Here is a 22,192-nt window from a genome sequence, read left to right on the forward strand (position 1 = left end):
CACAACAATAACAATGATCAATACAGCACAGGAACAGGCCCTTCAGACTTCCAAGCCTGTATCGGTCATGATACCAACCTTGGCCAAAACCCTCATCACTTTCTAATGCCGTTTCCATCTATACCCATCCTGTCCATGTATTCATAGAGATGCCTTTTGAACCCTGTTAATGTATCTGCTTCCACAACGTCTCCTGGCAGTGCGTTCCAGACACTCACCACCCTGCCTCGCACATCTCCACTAAACTTTGACCCACGAGTCTTAAATCAACGGCCCCGAGTGATGACTGCCCCACCCTGGGACAGAGTGCCTGTCCATCCACACTATCCATGCCCTTCATTATCTTGTGGACATCTATTAGTTTGCCCCTCAACCTTCGCCATTCTAATGAAAATGGACCAAGTCTATTCAGCCTCCCAGCATAGCTAACACCCTCCAGACCAGGAAACATTCTGGTAAATCTCCTCTGCACCCTCTCCAAAGCCTCCACATCCTTCTGCTGGCGTGGCGACCAGAAGTTTGTGCAATATTCCAAGTGTGGCCTTACCAAGGTTCTGTACATCTGTAGCATGACTTGCCAGTTGTTACACTCGATGCTCCGTCCAATGAAGGAAAGCATTCCATATGCTTTCTTGACTACCTTGTCCACTTGTGTTGCCACTTTCAAAGATCTGTGGACCTGCAAACTCAGATCTCTCTGACTTTCTATATTCCTAAGAGTTTTGCCATATACTGTATATTTCCCCTCGATGTTCGCCCTACCAAAATGCATTATCTCACATTTCTCCGGATTAAACTCAAATTGCCATTTCCCCATCCAAGTCTCCAACCTATCTATGTCCTGCTGTACCCTCTGACAATCCTCAACACTATCTGCCACTCCACCAACCTTGGTGTCATCTGCGAACTTACTAATCACACCAGCTACATTTTCCTCCAAATCGTTTATGTACAAAGAACAGAGGCCCCAGCACCAATTCCTGTGGAACACCACTAGTGACAATGTTCCATTCAGAAAAACACCCTTCTACTGCTCCCCATGCTGCCTTCTGTGACCGAGCCAGTTCTGTATCCATCTTGCCACATCACTTCTGATCCCATGTCGCTTCACATTTTGTACAAGTCTGCCATGAGGCACCTTGTCAAAGGCTTTACTGAAGTCCATATAAACAACATCCATCACCCTCCCCTCATCAATCATAAGACCATAAGACATAGGAGCAGAATTAGGGCACTTGGGCATCGAGTCTGCTCCTCCATTCAATCTTGGCTGATATTTTTCTCATCCCCATTCTCTTGCCTTCTCTCCATAACCCCTGATCCTTTTATTAATCAAGAACCTATTTATCTCTGCCTTAAAGACACTCATTGATTTGGCCTCCACAGCCTTCTGCGGCAAAGAGTTCCACAGATTCACCACCCTCTGGCTGTAGAAATTCCTCTTCATCTCGATCTTAACAGATCGTCCCTTTGGTCTGAGATTGTGTCGTGCTCCTAGTTTTTCCTCCAAGTGGAAAACATCCTCTCCACTATCCAGGCCTTGCAATATCCTGTAAGTTTCACGAAGATCCCCCATCATCCTTCTAAACTCCAACGAGTAAAGACCCAGAGTCCTCAACCGTTCCTCATATGACAAGCTCTTCATTCCAGGCATAGTTCTTCTGAACCTCGTCTGGACCCTTTCCAAGGCCAGCACATCCTTCCTTAGATACAGGGCCCAAAGCTACTCACAATACTCCAAATGGGGTCTGACCAGAGCGTTATACAACCTCAGAAGTATCTGCTCTTGTATTGTAGCCCCCTTGACATGAATGCTAATATTGCATTTGCCTTCCTAACTGCCAACTGAACCTGTACATTAATCTTAAAAGAATCGTGAACAAGGACTCCCAAGTCCCTTTGTATTTCTGATTTCCTAAGCATTTCCCCATTTAGAAATTAGTCTATGCCTAAATTCTGTTTTCCAAAGTGCATAACCTCACACTTTTCCACGTTGTATTTTATTTGCCACTTCATTGCCCACTCTCCTAGCTTGTCCAAATCCTTCTGCAGCCCCCTTGCTTCCTCAATATTACCCTTCACTCTACAGACCTTTGTATCATCTGCAAACTTAGCAACAGTGCCTTCAGTACCTTCTTCCAGATCATTAATGTATATTGTGAAAGGTTGTGGTCCCAGCACAGACCCCTGAGACACATCACTAGTCATCAGCTGCCATCCTGAAAAAGACCCCTTTATCCCCACTCTCTGCCTTCCGCCAGTCAGCCAATCCTCTATCCGTGCCAGGATCTTGCCCTTAAATACCATGGGCTTTTAACTTATTTAACAGTCCTCTATGTGGCACCTTGTCAAATGCCTTCTGGAAATCTAAATAAATCACATCCACTGGTTCTCCTTTGTCTAACTTCCTTGTTACCTCCTCAAAGAACTCTAACAGATTTGTCAGACATGACATCCCTTTGTCAAAGCCATGCTGACTCAGTCCTATTTTACCATGCACTTCCAATACTCTGTGATCTCATCTTTAAAAACAGACTCTAAAATCTTACCAATGACCGAAGTCAGGATAACCGGCCTATAATTTCCCGTCTTCTGTCTCCCTCCCTTCTTAAACAGTGTTGTTACATTAGCCACTTTCCAGTCCTCTGGGACCCTTCCTGCCTCCAGTGATTCCTGAAAGATTCCTCAACTCTACCCACAGAGATTCTAAGCCTTCTGATTCTATATCGCTCCTTGGCATCGCTTTAACCTCATTCCTTACTAACAATACAACCCCGCCCCCTTTGCCCATCTGCCTGTCCTTTCGCTAAGATATTTAGATTCCAGCCCTGATCCCCATGCAGCCACGTCTCGGTCATGCGCCCAACATTGTACTGGCCAATTTAAATGTGCGCAACAAGCTCATTTACCTTGTTCCGTATACTGCGCACAGTAAATCATCTTTGTCACCTCCTCCAAAAACTTAATTAATTTAGTGAGGCACAACTTCCCTTTCACAAAACCATGCTGTCTATCGCTCATGAGTCCATTTGTTTCCAAATGGACATAAATCCTGTCCCTGAGAATTCTCTCCAATAATTTACCTACTACCGACGTGAGGCTCACCGGCCTATAGTTTCCTGGATTATCCCTGCTACTTTCCTTCAACAGCGGTACCACATTATCTATTCTCCAGTCCTCTGGGATCTCACCTGTCGCTAATGAGGATATAAAGATGTCAGTCAAGGTCCCATCAATTTCTTCCCTTGCTTCCCTCAGTATTCCTGGGTAAATCCCATCTGGCCCAGGAGACTTATCTACCTTAATGTCTTTTAAAACACCCAATACTTCCTCCTTTTTGATGTCAACATGACGCAGAATATCCACACACACTACCCAAGAATCATCTTCCACAAAGTCCTTTTCTTTGGTGAACACTGATGCAAAGTACTTATTTAGTACCTCACCCATTTCCTCTGGCTCAACACAGAGATTCCCCCCACTGTCCTTAAGTGTTCTAATCTAAATCTAATCATGGGTTTCCTCCGGGTGCTCCGGTTTCCTCCCACAGCCCAAAGATGTGCAGGTTAGGTGGATTGGCCATGATAAATTGCCCTTAGGTTAGGTGGGGTTACTGGGTTACGGGGATATGGTGGAGGTGAGGGCTTAAGTGGGGTGTTCTTTCCAAGGGCCGGTGCAGGCTCAATGGGCTGAATAGTCTCCTTCTGCTCTGTAAATGTTATGTATCTATGTATCAATAAACTGCAGTCACTAGCATTGTAAAATTTAAACAGAAACAACCTTTAATTATTTAACAGTAATATAATTAATTAAGCTGACAAAAAATGTAACTGATTACAGACTATCCCTTTTCCAACCTCTCCCTCCAGTCTTTCTAACTACTCCCACTCTTTAAACACACAGACAAATGGCACAGAGAGAAAAAGAAAATATCAATAAAATAAAAGGATGAAGGATCTTTGTATTTGGATGGCTTCCAGTTAATGCATTCTGGAGTTTGGGCTTTTATTCTTCCTTCTAAGTTTGAGATGGTTTTCTCTAGCGAGGCTCTCTACTTTCTCTGTAGATTCAGGGTCATTTCAAATTGATAGGTGCTCATTGCTCACCTCTCTCAGAAGCATCCCACAGGAACCAATCACTGACTGTTGTCAGGCTGAACACAATCCCTGGCCAGCCCAAAGGCTGCAAGCCAGCCAATCATAACTGACTTCCTTCAAAGCTGGTTCTTAAGATTCACTCGGCGCTGTCGAGTCCGTTTCCTCCTCTTCAAAATTCAAAACCTGGCGCATACTGTCCTGACTCGCAGACTGCCTCAGCTAGAGTCCACCGTTTTAAGGCGCATTCTGATTCTGGGCCCATGGACCAAAAGTAATAAAATAAAAGAGAATGGGAACAAATGGAAATCAAAAGGAATGGCTTTCATAAAAGGAGACTACCGACTGTGCGCAAGTTAAGGTACAATCTTAAAGCGAGAGCAAGGCTCTGCGAGGAAGATGTCAGCAAGAATTTCTTTACACAACAAGCAGTAGGAACAGCGCCGGCCCTAGGGTTGCTGGCGCCCCGGGCAAGCTGAACGTCGGCGCCCTTCGGGGCGGGGGGGGGGGCGGGGGGCGGGGGGCGGGGCCGGGGCCGGGGGGGGCGGGGTTGGAGGGGGGGGGGCCGGAGGGGGGGGGGCCGGAGGGGGGGGCAGAGGGGGGGGGGGGCGGAGGGGGCCCGAGGAGGGGGGCCGGAGTGACCACCGGCGAGCCTGGATCCATCCGCCATGTTTGTGCGGGGAGGCCTGAGGGAGGGCGGCTACCGCGCATGTGCTGGTTGGCACCGGCCCAACTGCGCATGCGCGGGACCCGAGTCTTTTACGCGGCGCTGGGTCTCTGACGCCGGTCACGCACTCCTTCATGGCGCCCCCTAGCACATGGCGCCCCGGGCGACTGCCCGAGTTGCCGGTACCTTGAGCCGGCCCTGAGTAGGAATCTCGAACTCTCTCCATCAATAAAGTTGTTGAAGCTAAAACATTAAAGTTTCAACACATTCTGTTTGGTCAAGGGTATTAAAACAAAATCAGCTGGCTGTCGTTAAAACATACATTATCCATTCGTGGGGGTGGTCCACAAGACCTCCAAATTGTAGAGGTAATGCTGGGACTAGCAATAGGCAGGAAATCAGAGATGCATAGAGAAAGGAACCATCTGTTATTATGGATGACCCCAATTTGCATATAGATTGGGTGAGTCACTGTGCAATAAAGGAGGAATTTCTGGAGCTTTACGGGATGGTTTTCTGGACAATATGTTGGGGAGCCAATGGGAACAGACCCTCTTGGACTGGGTATGGTGCAATAAAATATAATTAGTTACCAATCTAGTGAGAGAACCCTTGGGGATGAGTGACCATAACATGATTAAATTCTTTATCAAGGTGGATAGTGAAGTAGTTGATTCTGAGACCATAGTTTAAAGGTAATTATGATGGTATAAGGTCTGATTCGACTGGGAAAAATTACTGAAAGGAAGGGCAGTGGGCAGGCAATGGCAGCATTCAAGGAACAAATAGGTGAACTACAAAAGTTGTTTATTACGATTTGCCAGAAAAGTTGAAAGGAAACCATGGCCAAAACATGGTTTACAAGGGAAATTAGAGGTTGTATTAGATTCAAAGAAAAAGCATACAAATTAGCAGGAAAAAGCAGTAGACCTAAGGATTGGGAACAGTTTAAGGGGAAAATAGAGTATGAAAGTAAGTTAGTGGGGAACATAAAAACTAACTGCAAAAGTTTGTATAGGTATGTAAAGAAACAAAAATGAAAGCAGGTCCCTTACAGTCAGAAACGTGTGAAGTCATAATGGGATGTGGCGGGGGGATCAGAAACGATGCAGGAATATGGAAGGTAGTAAAAGAAGGGCAGAAACAAAAGGCAGTGAGGGGGAAAGTGTAAGGCAGAGAAGACACAGTCAAAAATCAAAAAGGGCGACAGTACAAAATACAGTGACTGAGGGGAGCTCAGTGAATAGGCCCAGTAATACTAAAAGGAATAAAACGGGTAGTCAAAACATAAATGGAAAGCGATTCGGCAGGTTGTTGCATGAAGATATGGGTTCAACGACAAGGAAAATTAGGAGAAACGTTAAGAGGAAAAATAACTTAGGAGAGGTTACTGATCAAGGTGTTAAGATTCAAAACAGAGGTATAAAAGCCAACATAAGTGTACTTTACCTGAATGCTCGTAGTATTCGGAATAAGGTAAATGAGTCGATGGCGCAAATCATCGTGAATGACTATGATTTAGTGGCTATTACTGAAACATGGTCACGACTAGGAGTTAAATATCCGAGGGTATCAAACTATTTGGAAGGACAGAGTGGATGGTAAGGGAGGTGGTGTTGCTCTGTTATTTAAGGATGACATCCGGGCAATAGTAAGGGATGACATCGGTGCTATGGAGGATAAGGTTGAATCCATTTGGGTGGAAATCAGGAATAGTAAGGCGAAAAAGTCACTGATAGGAGTAGTCTATCGGCCACCAAATAGTAACGTTATGGTGGGGCAGGCAATAGACGAAGAAATAACTGATGCATATAGAAATGGTACAGCAGTTATCATGGGGGCTTTTAATCTACATGTCAATTGATTTAACCAAGTCTGTCAAGGCAGCCTTGAGGAGGAGTTTACAGAATGTATCCGTGATAGTTTTCTGGAGCATTATGTAATGGAACCTTCGAGGGAACAAGCGGTCCTAGATCTGGTCCTATGTAATGAGATGTTTATGTGCAAATTGGGGCGAAGTTGAGTTTGTGAAGGGATTGCTGGGAGCGATTCCAGACATGGACATAATCAGTTGATTATGGGGGGGGTGATTTTAATTGTGTAGCGGAGCCGAGGGTGGATAGGTTGAGCCCTAAGTCAATGAGAAGGTTGAAGATGGCGAAAGAGCTGTGAGGGGTTATGGAAAGGATGGGAATGGTGGATCCATAGAGGGTTAGGAACCCGGGATTGGATTTGTTTATTGTCATGTGTACCGAGGTACAATGAAAAGTATTTTTCTGTGAGCAGCTCAAACAGATCATTTAGTACATGAAAAAAAAGAGGATCTATTTGGGAGAACTCACAGGGAGTCGCCATACTCCAGCGCCATCTTGAGGGGAGGGGGAGTACTCCGTCTTCTCACACGTATCCAAGGTATACTCCAGAATTTACATTTTTTTGGTGAGTCGAGCGATGTTGGTGTGGGTGGTGGGTGCGGAGTTTGCGGGAATCATGATCTCTGACCATGTGCCACACTGGCTGGAGGTTAGACAGAGGCCGGGACGGAGATTAAACTTGGGGCTTCCAGCGGACAAGCGGTTCTGTGAGAAGGTTCAGTCAATGATCAGAGACTACGTGGAGTTGAATCAGAACAGCGACGTATCAGTGACCACATTCTGGGAGGTGTTGAAGGCGGTGGCTCAGGGAGAGGTTATCACGTTCAAGGCGCACAGAGATAGGAGAAGGAATGAGGAGTATGACCGGTTGTTGGATGAGGTAGTCGAGGTGGACAAAAAATTTTTGAAGGCCCCCACCAAGGAGGAGAGAAAGTAGTTACAGGGGCAGTTTGATAGGCTGATGATGGGGAGGTAGTGGGGCAGCTACGGAGGGTGAGGGGGGTGTAGTCTGAATGTGGACAGAAGGCGAGGCACATGCTGTCCCATCAGCTACGGAGCCAGCCTGCGTCCAGGGAAATCCTGAGCGTACGGACAGTAAATTCAATAAAATCTGTAATTAAAAGTCTAAAGAAGACCTTCAAACCCTTGTCGATTTTTGTAGAAAATCACTAATGTCTTGTAGGAAGGAAATCTGCCATCTTTACCTGGTCTTCGCTGGCCTACATGTGACTCCTGATGTGGTTGAAGGGCAATTAGGGATGAGCAATAAATGCTGGCAATCGGCTTTTCAGCAGGTACGGGGCAGGGACAGGGAGGGGAAAGAATGAAAGACGATGGGTGGGATTCTCCATTTCGGAGCCTGTGGGCTGGATTCTCCATTCCAGCGTCTAACTGCTGACACCAACGGAGGATCCGTGGAGTTCCACGATGGAATAATCGGTGCCATACCCGCACCGATTCTGTCTCCGATGGGCCGACTTCCCGATGGCGCGGCCCACGAGTGGTCTCAACAATCGTGAGCCTGGCCAGTGAGGGTCGAGCACCGGCGCCGCGTGAAACACCCGTGGAACATCCGGAAAATGGTGGGAGAATCGCCGGGTCCATGCTGGACACGTACAGGGCTGAGAAACTAGCAGCCGCGCGTACACTTACACCACCCACACACGCACTGATCATTCTGGAAAAGAAGGAGCCGGTTCTGCTGGACCGCGTACCCGTCTACCACAACTCCACAGTCCACCTCCTGGCACCCCCGACTACTGCCCCCATCCCTGGCAGAAACCCCCTGGCCAGCGGCACGACTGCCAGCGAAGTTTGGCGGTGCTGGACATTGTCCGTACGCTCTCTCTCTCTCTCTCCGCAGCCGACACGCCAGGCTCATGCCCGTTGAGACCATCGGGAACTTGGCCCATAGGAGGCAGAGCATCGCGGGTGGGCCCAATAATGAGATGCGGACGCGGTTGCAACTGCGAGCATCGCGCATGGCGATGATGCTGATTTGGAGGGGGCGGAGTATTGGGACCCGGCGTCGGGAGGAGCTTTTCTCTGTCCGATGGCTGTTCCCGATTTGGGAGTTGGGCAATGGAGAATCCTGCCCTGTGTGCTGATGCCAACGGAGGAGTATCAGTGGACTTTTACAACCGGAACATCTGCGCCACTCCTGCACCGATTCTGCTACTGTTAAGGGGTTAGCACCGGTGCTGCATGGAACACAATCGATTCCAGTGAGAAACGGTGCGGGATTCACCATGTCCGTGATTAACACTCAGGAGGCTGACAAGCTGCAGCCGCAGATAAACGATTCTCCCCCCAACACACCCTCATCCCAGTCAACAAGATGGCTGTGAGGAGAGCGACCCCACACTGGGTATGGAGACTCTATTACATTTTAGGGATAAGATTTATCAAAAGGATGACTTGTTAAGTGCGTATGAAGCCTGGTCAGAAATTGATAGATTCCGGAAAACAGATGATGTCTCTCTGGAGGACTATATAACGGAATTTAGCAGACTAGACAAAAGGCCGCACAGGCGCCGCCTGGAATTTCCACAGTCTGTGTTGGCATTTAAGTTACTGGACTGTGCTGGACTGAGCAACCAGAATAGGCTTCTGGTTTTGACAGGAGTTAAGTTTGCAGATAATGATACTTTATTCAATCAGATGACAGAGGCCTTAAAGAAGTTTCTGGGGAAACATTCAATTTCTATGGCTCTTCTGATACAAATAGTCAGCAATAAAGCAGACTATAGAAGATACACTACTGACAGGATGGCGAAATCATACGGCTACAAACAGGTTATAAGACTACGGAAGGAAATCGGGACCCGGAAATTATGATGACAGAAACCCATTTAAAACCTAGAATAGGAGGGCGGACATGGAGAATGGAAATAGGAAAATGAACCCCAGGGTATGATAAATCAATGTTTACGGTGTGATTCTCAATACAATTATGCTTTCAAATCACTAGCTTTCGGAGCACCTGAGGAAGGAGCAGTGCTCCAAAAGGTAGTGATTCGAAACAAACCTGTTGGACTTTAACCTGGTGTTGTAAGACATCTTACTGTGCTCTGATGAATTAGAACAGCCCATTTTTCTGAAATGACAACTGCCAAAAGTTGGTACAAAAGTGACGTACTTGCCTGAAGGGTCTAATCAATAGGAGGATGTAACTGTTATTAGTAGAGCAGGGAAGGCCACTGGAAAGTATAAACACTGGTTGAATGTACAGCATTCAGGGGAGGGTGTCAAGACAATGGATTGGGAACATGAAGTTCAAAAATGGAGGGCACAGAAACGCAGTGCTAGTTCAGATAGTACATCGGATAGAGAACAAGTTTAGAGGAAAAGGTTGAGAACTATTGAAAGGACATCCCGCATCAGAAGGGAAAGATCAAGCAGCAAAAGTACGGAACGAGATACCAGGCGGGAGAGGGGTCGTAGTTTGTCAAGGTCTCGGAACATGGGTAAGACTATGAATACTACTAGAGGTAGAAGCCCACATGCACGTGAGATTTTGGTGGCTTCCAATAAATTAGATGAAAAAGTTATCAAAGGTGCCAAACAGCAAGAACTGCATAGTTGGAGTGAATTTGGGGTATACACGGAAGTACCAGATAGGGGACAAACAGCTCTATCCCACAGATGGATTTGCACGCAGAAGGTTCTTCCGGATGGCAAAGGCCAGGCTTGTGGCAAGGGGATTTGGAGAAAACTTAAAAGATCAGGATTTAAGGGTAGATTCACTGACGGCAGGAAAGGTTATTTTAAAGATCTTCTTGGCTCTATTAGCCACAAAGGCATGGGAATGCAAATCTATAGATATAAAAGCTGCCTTTTTGCAGGGGCATCAGCTTCAGAGAGACATTTTTCTCCATCCTCCTAAAGAGGCAGCTAACACAGAAGGGGTACTGTGGAAGGTGAACAAATGTGTATATGGATTAAATGATGCATCTAGAGTCTGGTACTTTTCGGTAAGGTCAGCTTTGCTAAGGTTAGGCTGTTGCCAGTTGAAAGCAGATCCAGCAATGTTTTACTGGCACTATAAAGGAAATAATTCTGGCATCTTTATGATGCATATCGATGATTTTTTGTGGGGTGGGACTAGTGATTTTGAAGCTATTGTAATCTCCGGTTTGAGGAAAGAATTCAGGGTTGGAAGTCAGGCTTCCGGTGCATTTAAATATATTGGACAGACTAAGTTAGGGGCAACTTTACGTCAGCAATCATATTTGGAGAGCATCAGCCCAATAGCAATTAGTCATGGTCGGGTTTCACAAAAAGATGCAGTGGTTTCAAAGATGGAAAAGGAGCAACTGCAAAGTTTAATTGGGCAACTGAATTGGTTAGGTAGACAGACTAGACCAGACGTTAGTTTTGATGTCTTAGAGTTGATTACAAAAATGAATGATTCCAAAGTGGAAGACATAATAAGAGCAAATAAAGCGTTGGTTAAACTAAAAATGCAGGAGTGTGTTTTGAGGTTCCCGGTTTTAGGTGACCTTAGGCATTTGAAACTCATAGTTTGTAGTGATGCGTCCTATGCAAATTTATGTGATGGGGTTTCAAGTGCAGGAGGTTTTATACTTTTCCTTTTGGGGAATAATGGTAAATGTTGCCCTCTTGTGTGGGAAACAAAGAAAATAAGGAGAGTGGTCGAAAGCACTTTGGCTGCTGAGACGTTAAGCCTTGTAGAGGCGGTGGATATGGCCTTTTATATATCTCAGATATTGACAGACATTTTGTGATTAGGGGATTTGGGTAACATACCCATTGAGTTTCACATTGACAATAAATCCCTGTGGGAAAATGTGCACTCGACAAAAAGTGTCAATGAGAAAAGGTTAAGGATAGACATCGCAAGTTTGAAGCAGATGTTGGACAGAGGGTAAATAGCAAAAATTAAATGGGTCGACAGTAGCTATCAATTGTCCGATTGTTTTACGAAAAGAGGGGCTAGCTCACAGAAACTTTTGATGAAGGCAGCCTGTTTCTGTGACTGTTTGTTTTTCTTCCAAAATGAAAAAAAAAAGAAGGGGGGAAATTGCGTGTGTTTTTGATTTGCTTGTAATTTTGTTTTCACCAAATTATTTTTTCTCCCCAAGGAAGGGGAGACTGTTAAGGAATGGGTTAAGAGACATTCCAATTAGATGTCTAATTTATGTTAAGTATCCAATAATTGACACTGATATGTAAAGAGGCTCCAGGTGGCCTTTGGGGCCTGTGATGTGATGATAGAGTTTTGTACAGAGTATTTTAAAGGAAAATAAAGGTGTTTGTGAAAAGGAGCAGAACTCTTGACTATTTGTACAACAGTAGCCAAACGGCTAACATGCGGGGGTGGGGGCACCCATAAGGGCGGTGACACAGGTCAGAATCAGAGGTCTGGGTGGGTGGTCACTGGGTGCAAAGAAATATGGTCACTGTAATATCGCTCCATGCCTGGACACCGGCCCAGTCCCATGGGAGGTCATCTGGCAACTCAGCCTGTTCCACCCGCCCCGTGTCCCCCACCTCAGCCAGCGCGGCCAGTATCGGGCCCTGCAGCCCATAGTCGCTCCTCTCCATGTCCTACCTCCTCTCTCTCTTTCTCAGCTGCCACCACGCCAGGTTCAAGAGTTTTAATAGCACATGTGGACCACGCCGTGGGGAACTCGACCCATTGGGGCCGAAGAATCGTGGGTGGGCCCACTAATGACAAGCAAACGGTGCTTAAAGTACGCATGGAGTGAAATGCATTGACGCCATTTTCAAGGAGGTGGGAATTGCGATTTGACTTCAAACCGCTACCCGCCGCGATTTTGGCTTCGGAGCCTATTCTCCGCCCGATTCCGGCGCCGGCTAACGGATAATCCCGCCAGCGTCTTTGATAGGGTGGAAGACAGATTAAATGAGAAGAGGATGAAGCCCAACAAATCCCATAACTGCAGAGTTACAATAAACAATTTGGAGCAGATTCACAACTTGATATCTGGCTGTAAAACTGACTTTCCCCACCTTCTGCTAATTGTAGAAACTGCCTGATACTCATCCGTATTGAAATCAGTGTGTCAAAGAATTGAAACCTAGTCCAAGAAAATTGTATGCTTTAGAAGGTCTTGCTTTATTCGGTGAAATATGGATCGAAATTAGAACACATGTCCCTTAGACAGCTGTAGCGAATCCCATTCTGTTATTCCCCCTGTCAAAAATAGAATAGAACGCTCCGAGGAAGACATCTCCCAGAATCCACAGAGGTCCATCATTGGTCGGGGGATAGACGTAGGTTGGCTCAAACCCAGCAATACAGTATCCATTTTGCTGTAAAATAATGACACGACATTAGCTGAGGTTCTTGTCTGATTTAACCATCTTTTCTTAAGCAAATCAATCAACATCAGGTCAGGCAAATATGTTCACTGAAATCTATCCTTCCTTGTGCCAAGTTCTCTAGGCATGTGATGATCAATCATTCTAGAACTTTACCAGATAAACTGAAACACTGGGCGAGATTCTCTGATCCTGAGTCTACGTATTGACGCCATCGTAAATGCCGCCGCGTTTCCCGACGAGATCCCTACAGGAGGCCAGCACGGCACTGGAGTGACCCACGCCACTCCAGCTGCCGATCCCGGCGTCAGATAGGCACTGCAGGTCTGCGCATGGACAGTGGGACAGGCGTGATTTTCGCGCATGCGCGGTGTCTCCCTTCTCCGGGCCAGACCCGACGCAACATGGCGTAGGGCTACAGGGGTTGGCGCGGAACAAAGGAGCCCCCCCCACTGTGGTAGGCCCCCCTCCTCCCCCACAGGCTGCCCCCGGATCCTTTCACGCCAAGGTCCCGACAGGTAAGACCAGGTTAGAACGGCGCTAGCGGGACTCGGGTTTTTTTGTACGGCCCTTCAGCCCATTCCGAGCAGAAAATCGCCAGGGGAGCCCCGGAGAGCAGTCCCCGACTGGCGCCGCACCGACCCCGCCTGCGCCAATGCCGCTGATTCTCCGCTGTCCAGAGAATCGCGTCCCAGTGGCGTGGCGCGATTCGCGCCGGTCGCAGAGATTCTCTGGCCCGACCCCGGGGTGAGAGAATCCCACCCATGTTATGTTCTCCTGATGTCCTTTCCCTGGTGGAGAGGGCCAGACAATCAAGGTGAACATCTTGTCCAAGTTCCTCTTCCTGTTCAGATCCATACCGATCTATATCCCCAAGGCCTTCTTTCACTCAATAGACAAGTTGATTCTGGTGTTTGTGTGGGGGTGGTGGAAGAATCCAAGAATCCCCAAAACAGTTCTGCAAAGGAGAAAATTGGGGACCTGGCCCTCCTGAACTTGCAATACTGCCACGGGACAACCCCAGCGGAAAGAATGAGTGAATGGGTGAAGGACACGGAATGGGTGAAGATGGAAGAGTCCTCACCAAGGCAGCACTCCCATCTCCTTTGTAGTGATATCATGGCTGTGTTGTAATTCACTGAATAACCACTAGGAGTCTCACGAGTATATAAGCGAATGTGAGTCAGCTGACCCCTCACACTGGCTGGAGGAAGTAAAAGAGGGAGCTTGCATGTGCATGATTTTGCTGTTGTTCATCTGTTGCCTTGTATATAGTTTACCCACAGTTACAGTTAATAGATCGATTATAACTTCAGCTACAAGTGTTCTTGTAATAAATCAGGCCATCCAACAGGAACATTACACCTGCCTCTGAAACAATGAATGAGGGATGGGTGGTGGGGGGGGGGGGTACAAGGTGGGTGGGGGAGGGGGCGATCGGCACAGAGGAAAAAGACGTGTACATTGTGACCGGCGTATTTATCCTGATTGAATACATCGTGTATCAAATGTAAAAACTTCTATAAAAACATTTAAAAATCTATTATCCTGATGTCTTTCTTTCTTCAACACAAGTTTAGATTGCTACAACATAGATTGCTACAACCCAGAATAAGCTTCCCATGTTGTCAGTTCATCCAATTATGCAAATCATTGGCTGAGGGTGGCTTATTGGTTCTCAGTCAGTCCCTCGAAAGGGAGTGTAACACACTCGGGCCCACAGCTTTCTGTTGATCCAGGGGGAATGACACGGGAGAATCAGCAAACTGGGCTGAAGGTAATCAGAAGACCCATGAATCTATATCCCCTTCCCTATTGGCTGAGAAATTACAGCATGGAGCCAATGTTCCCTCTAAGCTGTGCGTTGTTTGGTTGCACAGCTCGACACCAATCTGGATCAGACCATAACGTGCAACAAACAGTACGCGCACAAAAATGAAAAATTAGAGAGAGATGAGAGTATGGGAGAGATGAGGATGGTGAAGTGAGTTAAAGCAGAAAAACATCATTCTCCTTTCCCCTAATGTTAGTCCATAAACAGCAGCCAAACATCTAGCGTGGGACCATTCTGACCCACCTTTACCTAGTGACAGGGAAACTAATCCACCGCGACTTGTTTTTGTTGTCCACTTGAACACCTCTGGTTATAACCGCTCCACCATTTCTGGCTGTGCCCTCAGTTGCCTAGGCCCTGAGCCCAGCATTTCCCTTCTTCAACCTCTCCACCTCTTTTCCCTTCTTTAAGACTCTACTTAAAAACCTATTTCTTTGACTATAACATTTGGCCATCTTTCTAAATATCACCATGCGCTGCCATTTACACACCTACCTGTGGTGATATGCCTGTGCACAGCCCTATATATAGTTAGCAGTGCAACCTCCAACCAGCTGGTGGCGATAGGGATCTATCACGTGACTCAAGACACCCGCCAGTTGGTAGTAAGACGTACAAGAGGTGGTCACACTCAGAGTAGCTCCAGGAGAATTCACTGCATTCATTTAGCAGCCATAGTCTGTATTGGAGTTCCACAGTTATCTTTTCCACGTGTTTATTAATAAATTACCTTCATAGTTAATCAACGATATGTTCTGTATACATCATTCCAATGCATACATCACAAAACACAACACAAGGGACATTTGATGACATCAAAGGGGCTATATAAATACAAGTTGTTTGAAGTACATACATACCCGAAGGATGTATACTGATGAAGGAATTGGGAACTCAACCCCATTGATCACAAAGGTCAAAGTAGGCATGTTTGGGACGTTGTCACAGTTCACAAGATACTGTTGAATAGAGCAGATGACACTGAAAAGTCACATATGATTGATACAAATGGAAAATTAATAGCATGAGACATAACATGTTTTTCACAAACAATCTGCCAAATGAATTATCAAACTCAAGTTTGAAATGGTGCTAATGCTACACTTCAGGGCCCCCCACTATATATTCTCTTCAGATTGCATGAACATAACTATGCAGATCGAGGTACTCGAGTAATAATCTAACGTAGGAAAACTGGTTTCAAGATGTTGCTGTCATGACAACTGGTTCCTTGGTGAATGAGCTTCTATGGGTTGGATGGAATCCGAAGTATCAAATTGAAATAAAATCATAAAGATTTTTTTAAACTACAACTTATAGTCCTCGAGGTTTATGACCAAGCACTTTGAAATCAAACATTTCTCTTTATGACACCCATTTTGAGCATCAAGATACCCAGCAGTGTGTTTGGCATCATGTAAATTAAACAATGAAGCTCGCACTATACTGAATTGCACCTTAACTAGAACCAAAGATGAACACTCCCTATTACATCAATGTTATTGGCCCCATTTCCTACCACACATGACATTTGAGTTCTTTGTACTCGGGAGCCCATTGTTACTGAGGCAGATGTTCAGGGAATTGAAGTTTCACCTCATTTTCCTTAAGGTCCTTCCAACTGCCAGAGAGAAGAAACTTTAGTTCTGTCATTTTGAATCGAATTTGAATCTATATTCGCAGAACTGAATACGTAGACACCTAATCCTCTGTGTCATCCCATTTTACTTTAAGTGCCGTGAGACAATATTAATCCTTAAAACAGGATCCATGCTGTTTGGAAATATATGTCATTGACCATTTTCATGGCCCTGTGGTGCAGTGGCTAATGACCCTGCCTTTGAACCAAAAGTTCCCGGTCTGGGTCCCACCCCAGAACTTGACGGCCAAGGAGGTTGCGTTCACAATGCGGTCAAACAGCTGGAGCAACAACCTGCAAATCCTTTCAAACAGGCTAATGGCTGGTGGTGAGGGTGGCAGAGACACCTGGTGAGCCACACCTGATGTGGAGTGGCACCTGTCAAGCTTGGGAAACACTTTCATTAATTATTGAAATATTATTTTATGGTGACAAACGTGACCAGATAAACATTAATTATTGATTACATCTAGTGATTTGCAGCCCTTCCACTGTCAGCATGGTACAACATTCCCAATTGTGCTGCCAGTCCAGAATTAGTTGGTATTTGTTACAACAGCTTACCTCATTACTCGGATCCTGATCCGCACCAATTTCCTGCAACAATGTAGTGAAGTACTGATGTGGAACAGTGATTCGGGAGGTTCCAGTGTCGATTGTCGCTTGGCACCCTTGGGAACAGAAGGCACTTCGGCCATTGATAAGCACACTGAAAAGAAGAATTGCATTGATGATAGTTCTTGTAGCAAAAACAGGGCTGCAGTGCGGTTGAGCAGTACTTACAATCATAGAATTATACCAGAATGATACAGCACAGAAAGAGGCAATTTAGTCCACCACGCTTTTTCCGCGTCTTTGATAGAACTGTCCAATTAGCCCCACACCCCCTCCAAATGATTTCCACTTTCCCCATCCTGTTGAGCACATCTCACGAAAGACTGTGCAGGTTAATATATTTTCCACTTCCCTTGCGAACCATCATTATGGGCTGGATTCTTCGGTTGCCCAACCAGGTGTTTCTCAGCCGCGCACCCTTCGCTGGCTGCGGGATTCTGTCTCCCCGCTGCATGTCAGGGGGATTTCACATTGAAACCACCTCATTCTGCCGGCAAACCTGGGGGCTGGGAAGGGGTGCGCTGCCAGTGGGAAAAGTGACATGCAACGGCTGGAGAATTCCGGCCTGTAGCTTTTCTGAGTGAAAGGCAAATTGAGGACGTGTTTTGTGCCCTTTATTCGTACTCTCAAAGGTGTCTGACAAAGACTGCCCAAAATTATTTCACACAGGCAACCAAGATAGGACTTTCAAGCGATTTAAACTTAATATGAAACACAATTCCTCCACAAATTAATAAAAGTACGTAATTTGATCTTTCGCTTAGGTAAAATGGAATAAAGAACTGGAAGAAATATTGACATTCGCGGAACTCTTGTGCTGTTATTGAGCACTGAAATCGCTATAAAATCATCAAATTACAGAAAAACTCAAAATCTGCAAAGGAATCATTCCCCAAAGTTCTTAATGATGAAAATTGAAAAGTGGTTTCTCCTTAGTTCATGCTCGTCAATTACACAGTTAATTTGAGCAAATTGTTCATTATGCTGAAGAGTTGAGATAGAATTTGGGAAGTTGGGAGAGAGAGGGAAAATAATAAAGATTTATTGAATGCAATCTTGCGCAGTAAGTTATTCAAGAAGTAATAGAAGTATAATTGGCTTCAAGACACAGCAAGATGCATTTCAGGTGGAAGAGATTTCAGGCTGGGATGAAAACTTGAGTTTATGGGATTGAGTTTGATTTAAAAAGGGTGGGCTTGTGGTGATGAATGGTGATTCTATTTTGCCACAAATTCCTCCAGGTCTAGAATTAAATCTCAAGCAATGTGTAGAATAAGGCAGTGTAAGGAACCTACTGTTAATCCCCATCTGTCCCTTGTTGTCTTTTCAATTTTTTTGCCTGGCCAATTAATGAGTCCTATGCCGTTAAGATGGACTTTACCTTTAATTTTAAAATAACAGGGCCCTCCAGCAGGATGTGCTGTTTGGTCTGACATTAGTGATGTCACCTCTTGATGGACTTGGCAGGCGGCAAATGAGCTACTTCAGATTTGTGCTGACCATTCTGGAGTGTTCTTTCCTCTGTGAGACTCAGTTTCCAGGGTTTAGTTTCATTTTGTACGGAAGCTGGAGGCTCACAGCTCTCATTTCTCTCTCACCTGATCGATTATTTCTGAAGGTCCAGGGGAAAGACTTTTCTCTCTGCACAGCCAGTTTGAGCTGCAAAGAAAATCCAGTCCAGCACCAACTGCAGGCAGGGTCAGTTGTTTCAAAACTCTTTTTGAATTCTCGTGTGGGGAGCTCTGCTCTTAACTTAGAAAGGTTTTTAGACATACCGGGGGAGTTGAACATAAATACGAATTACACAGACTTGAGGCTATTCTTTTGGGGTTAATAAAGGTGATAGTGACTCCCCACAGGGAATTCTGAAGCCTGGGAGTTCTGACTGAATTTTACTGGAAGAAGATCCTCATTAGTAATCCAACCACTGGTTTCACTCATTCTGCATCCTGGAAAGACTGTTTATTGCTGTAATGGGTTGGTTTAGCACAGTGGGCTAGATGGCTGGTTTGTAATGCAGAACAAAGCCAGCATCGCGGGTTCAATTCCCGTTCCAGATTACCCGATCAAGCGCCTGAATGTGGCGACTAGGGGCTTTTCACAGTAACATCATACTGTGACAATAAAAGATTATTATTATCCGAAGCAAGGACACATATCTTCCATTTCAGATTTTAATTCCCATTATTTTTACCTCTCCCCCTCCCTCTGTGTGTGTCTGTCTTGTGTGTGTTTGGTTGGAGGGTGGGATGGAAAATGTGGGAGTAGTGGATGAGCTGGCCATTGTCCTATTATAATTATTGCGTGCCTTATCTCGATTTTTGTTATAAATAAACAGTTTTGTGTTTCACTTACAAATCTGCCTGTAAGTCGTTGAAGCAATCAAGCGGCAAAGATCTCTGAAACTTTATATAACTTATTGGTCAATACATTGTGTTGGGACACTGGGACCTGTAGGGCTGGTATTGACCGCACATTCGTCCAGGGTGTCGTAGCAGCAGCAACAACAACAAAATTACACTTCAATTATTCAGTATGCAGAACAACAATCCATTTCCTGTTTGCAGAATCAAACCCTTCATCAACAAGCAATCTGTTTATTTCAAAGGTTGAATGTCCATTAAAATAGCAGACAAAAGGAATTCATACGAATATTTGATGCATTTGTGCTAATATCTGCACATCATTACTTCAAAGTCAGAATTTTATGATGGAGTGTCAGTAAAAGATTCTTTTTACTTTTGAATGGTAATCTCATTACAGAAATGTGCTGTAATCCTTCAAGGGATTTGCACCCAGGACCAGTCTGCTGAGAGGGTATATGTTCAACTGTATTGTTACTGTATCATTTGTTTCTCACTCACCCTTGCATGGCAATGCTCCAGAACACTTCTTGAATAAGTGGCACCCAGGTAATCTGACCTGAGTAAAGGCTATAGTCGATTCCACCAAATATCACTTCACCTCCATCTCGGCTATTTGAATTCCTGGAATAAATGAAATATTTCAGGGTCACTTAATGCATTTCATAGTCCAATACAACTCTCCCCCTTAGTTACTTTCTAACTCCTGACTGAAACTCGTTTCCCTCTTCCCCAACCCTCTGAAACATTGGGTGGAATTCTGAGCCTGTTTTAGCCAGCAGTGAAAATGGCAACACGCGCAATGAATCCCACAAGGATCAGGAAACGCGGCCATGGGTTTACCGCCAGAGAATTCCCCATCTCCAGATGTCAGAGGTCCAATGCCAGAGAAGACGGCATCTGTTCCGAGGGGTAGACCAACTGTGCCAGGTGCTGCAAGGGTTGGCACCAGATGGACTGGGAGGTTACCCATTGCCTGTGGCCCTGAAAGAAACTACCGCTCTGAACCTTTGTGACTGCAGCTCATTTCTGGGCTGCATGGGTGACCTATGCAGCATCTCCCAGGCCGCCACACACAAGTGCATAAGGGAGGTCACAGATGCGCTATTTGCCAGGGCCCACATGCTCACCAACTTTGACCGGAACCGGACGCTCCAGGATGCCAGGACCATGGGCTTCACCTGCAGAGCTGGCCTGTCCGAAGTGCAGGGCGCCATTGACTGCAGTCACCTATCTCTGCGTTCCCCATGGCAGAATGGAGTGCCACTTGGAAACTGCAAGTCTTCCCACTCAATGCTCGGAGGGTGTGGAACGGCTATGTAGGTGTGTGCCCGTTTCCCTTGGAGCATCCATGAAACCTCCATCCCGGGAGGCTTGCAGATCCCAGCCATTTCTGAGGGCGAGCAGTGGCTGGAAGGACGGCTTGTTGGGGACAAACTGTACCCCCTCAGGAGGTGGGGGATGACGTCAGTGTGGAGAACCCAAACACCCGCTCTGACTCGCGACAGTGAGGCTCATGCGTCACCCTGCGCGCTGGTCGAGCGGGTAATTTGTTTGCTCTGGATGCAGTTTCAGTGTTTAGACTGTTTGGAGTGAGCCCTCCAACACAGCCCCAGAGGGTATCCCACATCATTGTTAATCTGCTGCTCTGTGCCCCACGTGACACTGTAGCATCGCTATGGATACACCATTCACGGGCAGGGTGTTAAAGCGACTGGCTGGAAACTGCAGGGGGATGATGATGCCGTGCAGCGAGGACAGGGCGATGCTCCTCGTTCCCTCAGTCAAATCTCTGACTTCTGCCTGACAGAGAGCTGGTCGCAACCAGCCACTGAACGGGGTGACCTGGGGCCCCAGAGAGGCGGAATGACACATCGCAGCTGCTACTGCCTCCGCCAAGGTCAGGGGTCCCGAGGTGTTACTGCACCTACAGGCGAGGTGGACAGACTCTCACACATTTTCAGCCCCTCGAATCCTCATAACAAGAGTATTCTGGCAGACAGGAGAGGTGTGTATGTGTGTATATGTGTGTCTGGGGAGGGGTGGGGTATCTTTTATGGATAGTGCTTGGAGCTGGGGGGGGGGGGGGGGGGGGGGGGGGGGGGGCTGTGCCGAGAGCGGTGTGACATCCCTGCATCATCAGCCTGGGAGATGGGAGAGACAGAGCATTGCCATTCTCTCACTGCACAGGGAGGAAGCGGGGAGTTTGCGTTGGGGTTTGCGGAGCAGGGCACCATGACATGACAGTGTGGTGGCATTTTATGGGTGATCAAAATGATTTTTAATGCGAGCTGGCTATTACAATGATGCCTTTTCTCTAATAGCGCCCTCGATTCACCTGTGCCCACACCAGGCTGACAGTTTCTTACTCTTCCTCACACTCCCGCTGTGCCTCGGTGTATCCCCGGTATCCACAGCTGAGGCTGAGGCGGCCTGCTGACTGCCAGGCCTTATTGCCAGAGGTGACCTTGGCGGGCGTCCCCTGGGGGGCTGGGACCTTGAAGGCCTGAACCCTCACTGGTTCCTAGGCTTTTGGGGAGCACGGGTTTGGCCCTCGTTGACGTGCGAGTTGGAGGGGTGTTACTCACAGGGTCTGCTGGGTGGAAGTCCCCAGGTTGCACTCCTATCGATCCACTTCCCTTCGAGTCCAGGACGTCTGCCTGATCAAGGGTCAAGGGTTTCCCCCTCTGCTAGACCCTATCCAGAAGCTTGCTGAGGGCTCCCTCGGTGAATTACGGTGCAGTCTTTCTGTGAGACCCCCCCCCCCCCCCCACTGCCCCCCGATTGAGCTTGGAAC

General features: G+C 46.5%; 1 protein-coding gene across 1 annotated transcript in view; it reads right to left on the reverse strand.

Annotated features, from left to right (window-relative positions):
• Positions 1–22,192, reverse strand: part of LOC119978187 — a 92,617-nt gene that overhangs the window by 59,229 nt on the left and 11,196 nt on the right. The window contains exons 6-9 of the mRNA XM_038819617.1: positions 19,897–20,019; positions 16,982–17,126; positions 15,639–15,737; positions 12,782–12,935 (exon numbers count right to left, since the gene is read on the reverse strand). Of these exons, the coding sequence (XP_038675545.1) occupies positions 12,782–12,935; positions 15,639–15,737; positions 16,982–17,126; positions 19,897–20,019 (521 nt within the window). The remainder of the gene's footprint in view (positions 1–12,781; positions 12,936–15,638; positions 15,738–16,981; positions 17,127–19,896; positions 20,020–22,192) is intronic.

This window comes from Scyliorhinus canicula, chromosome 15 (genome assembly GCF_902713615.1).
Source record: "Scyliorhinus canicula chromosome 15, sScyCan1.1, whole genome shotgun sequence".
Classification (NCBI taxonomy): domain Eukaryota; kingdom Metazoa; phylum Chordata; class Chondrichthyes; order Carcharhiniformes; family Scyliorhinidae; genus Scyliorhinus; species Scyliorhinus canicula.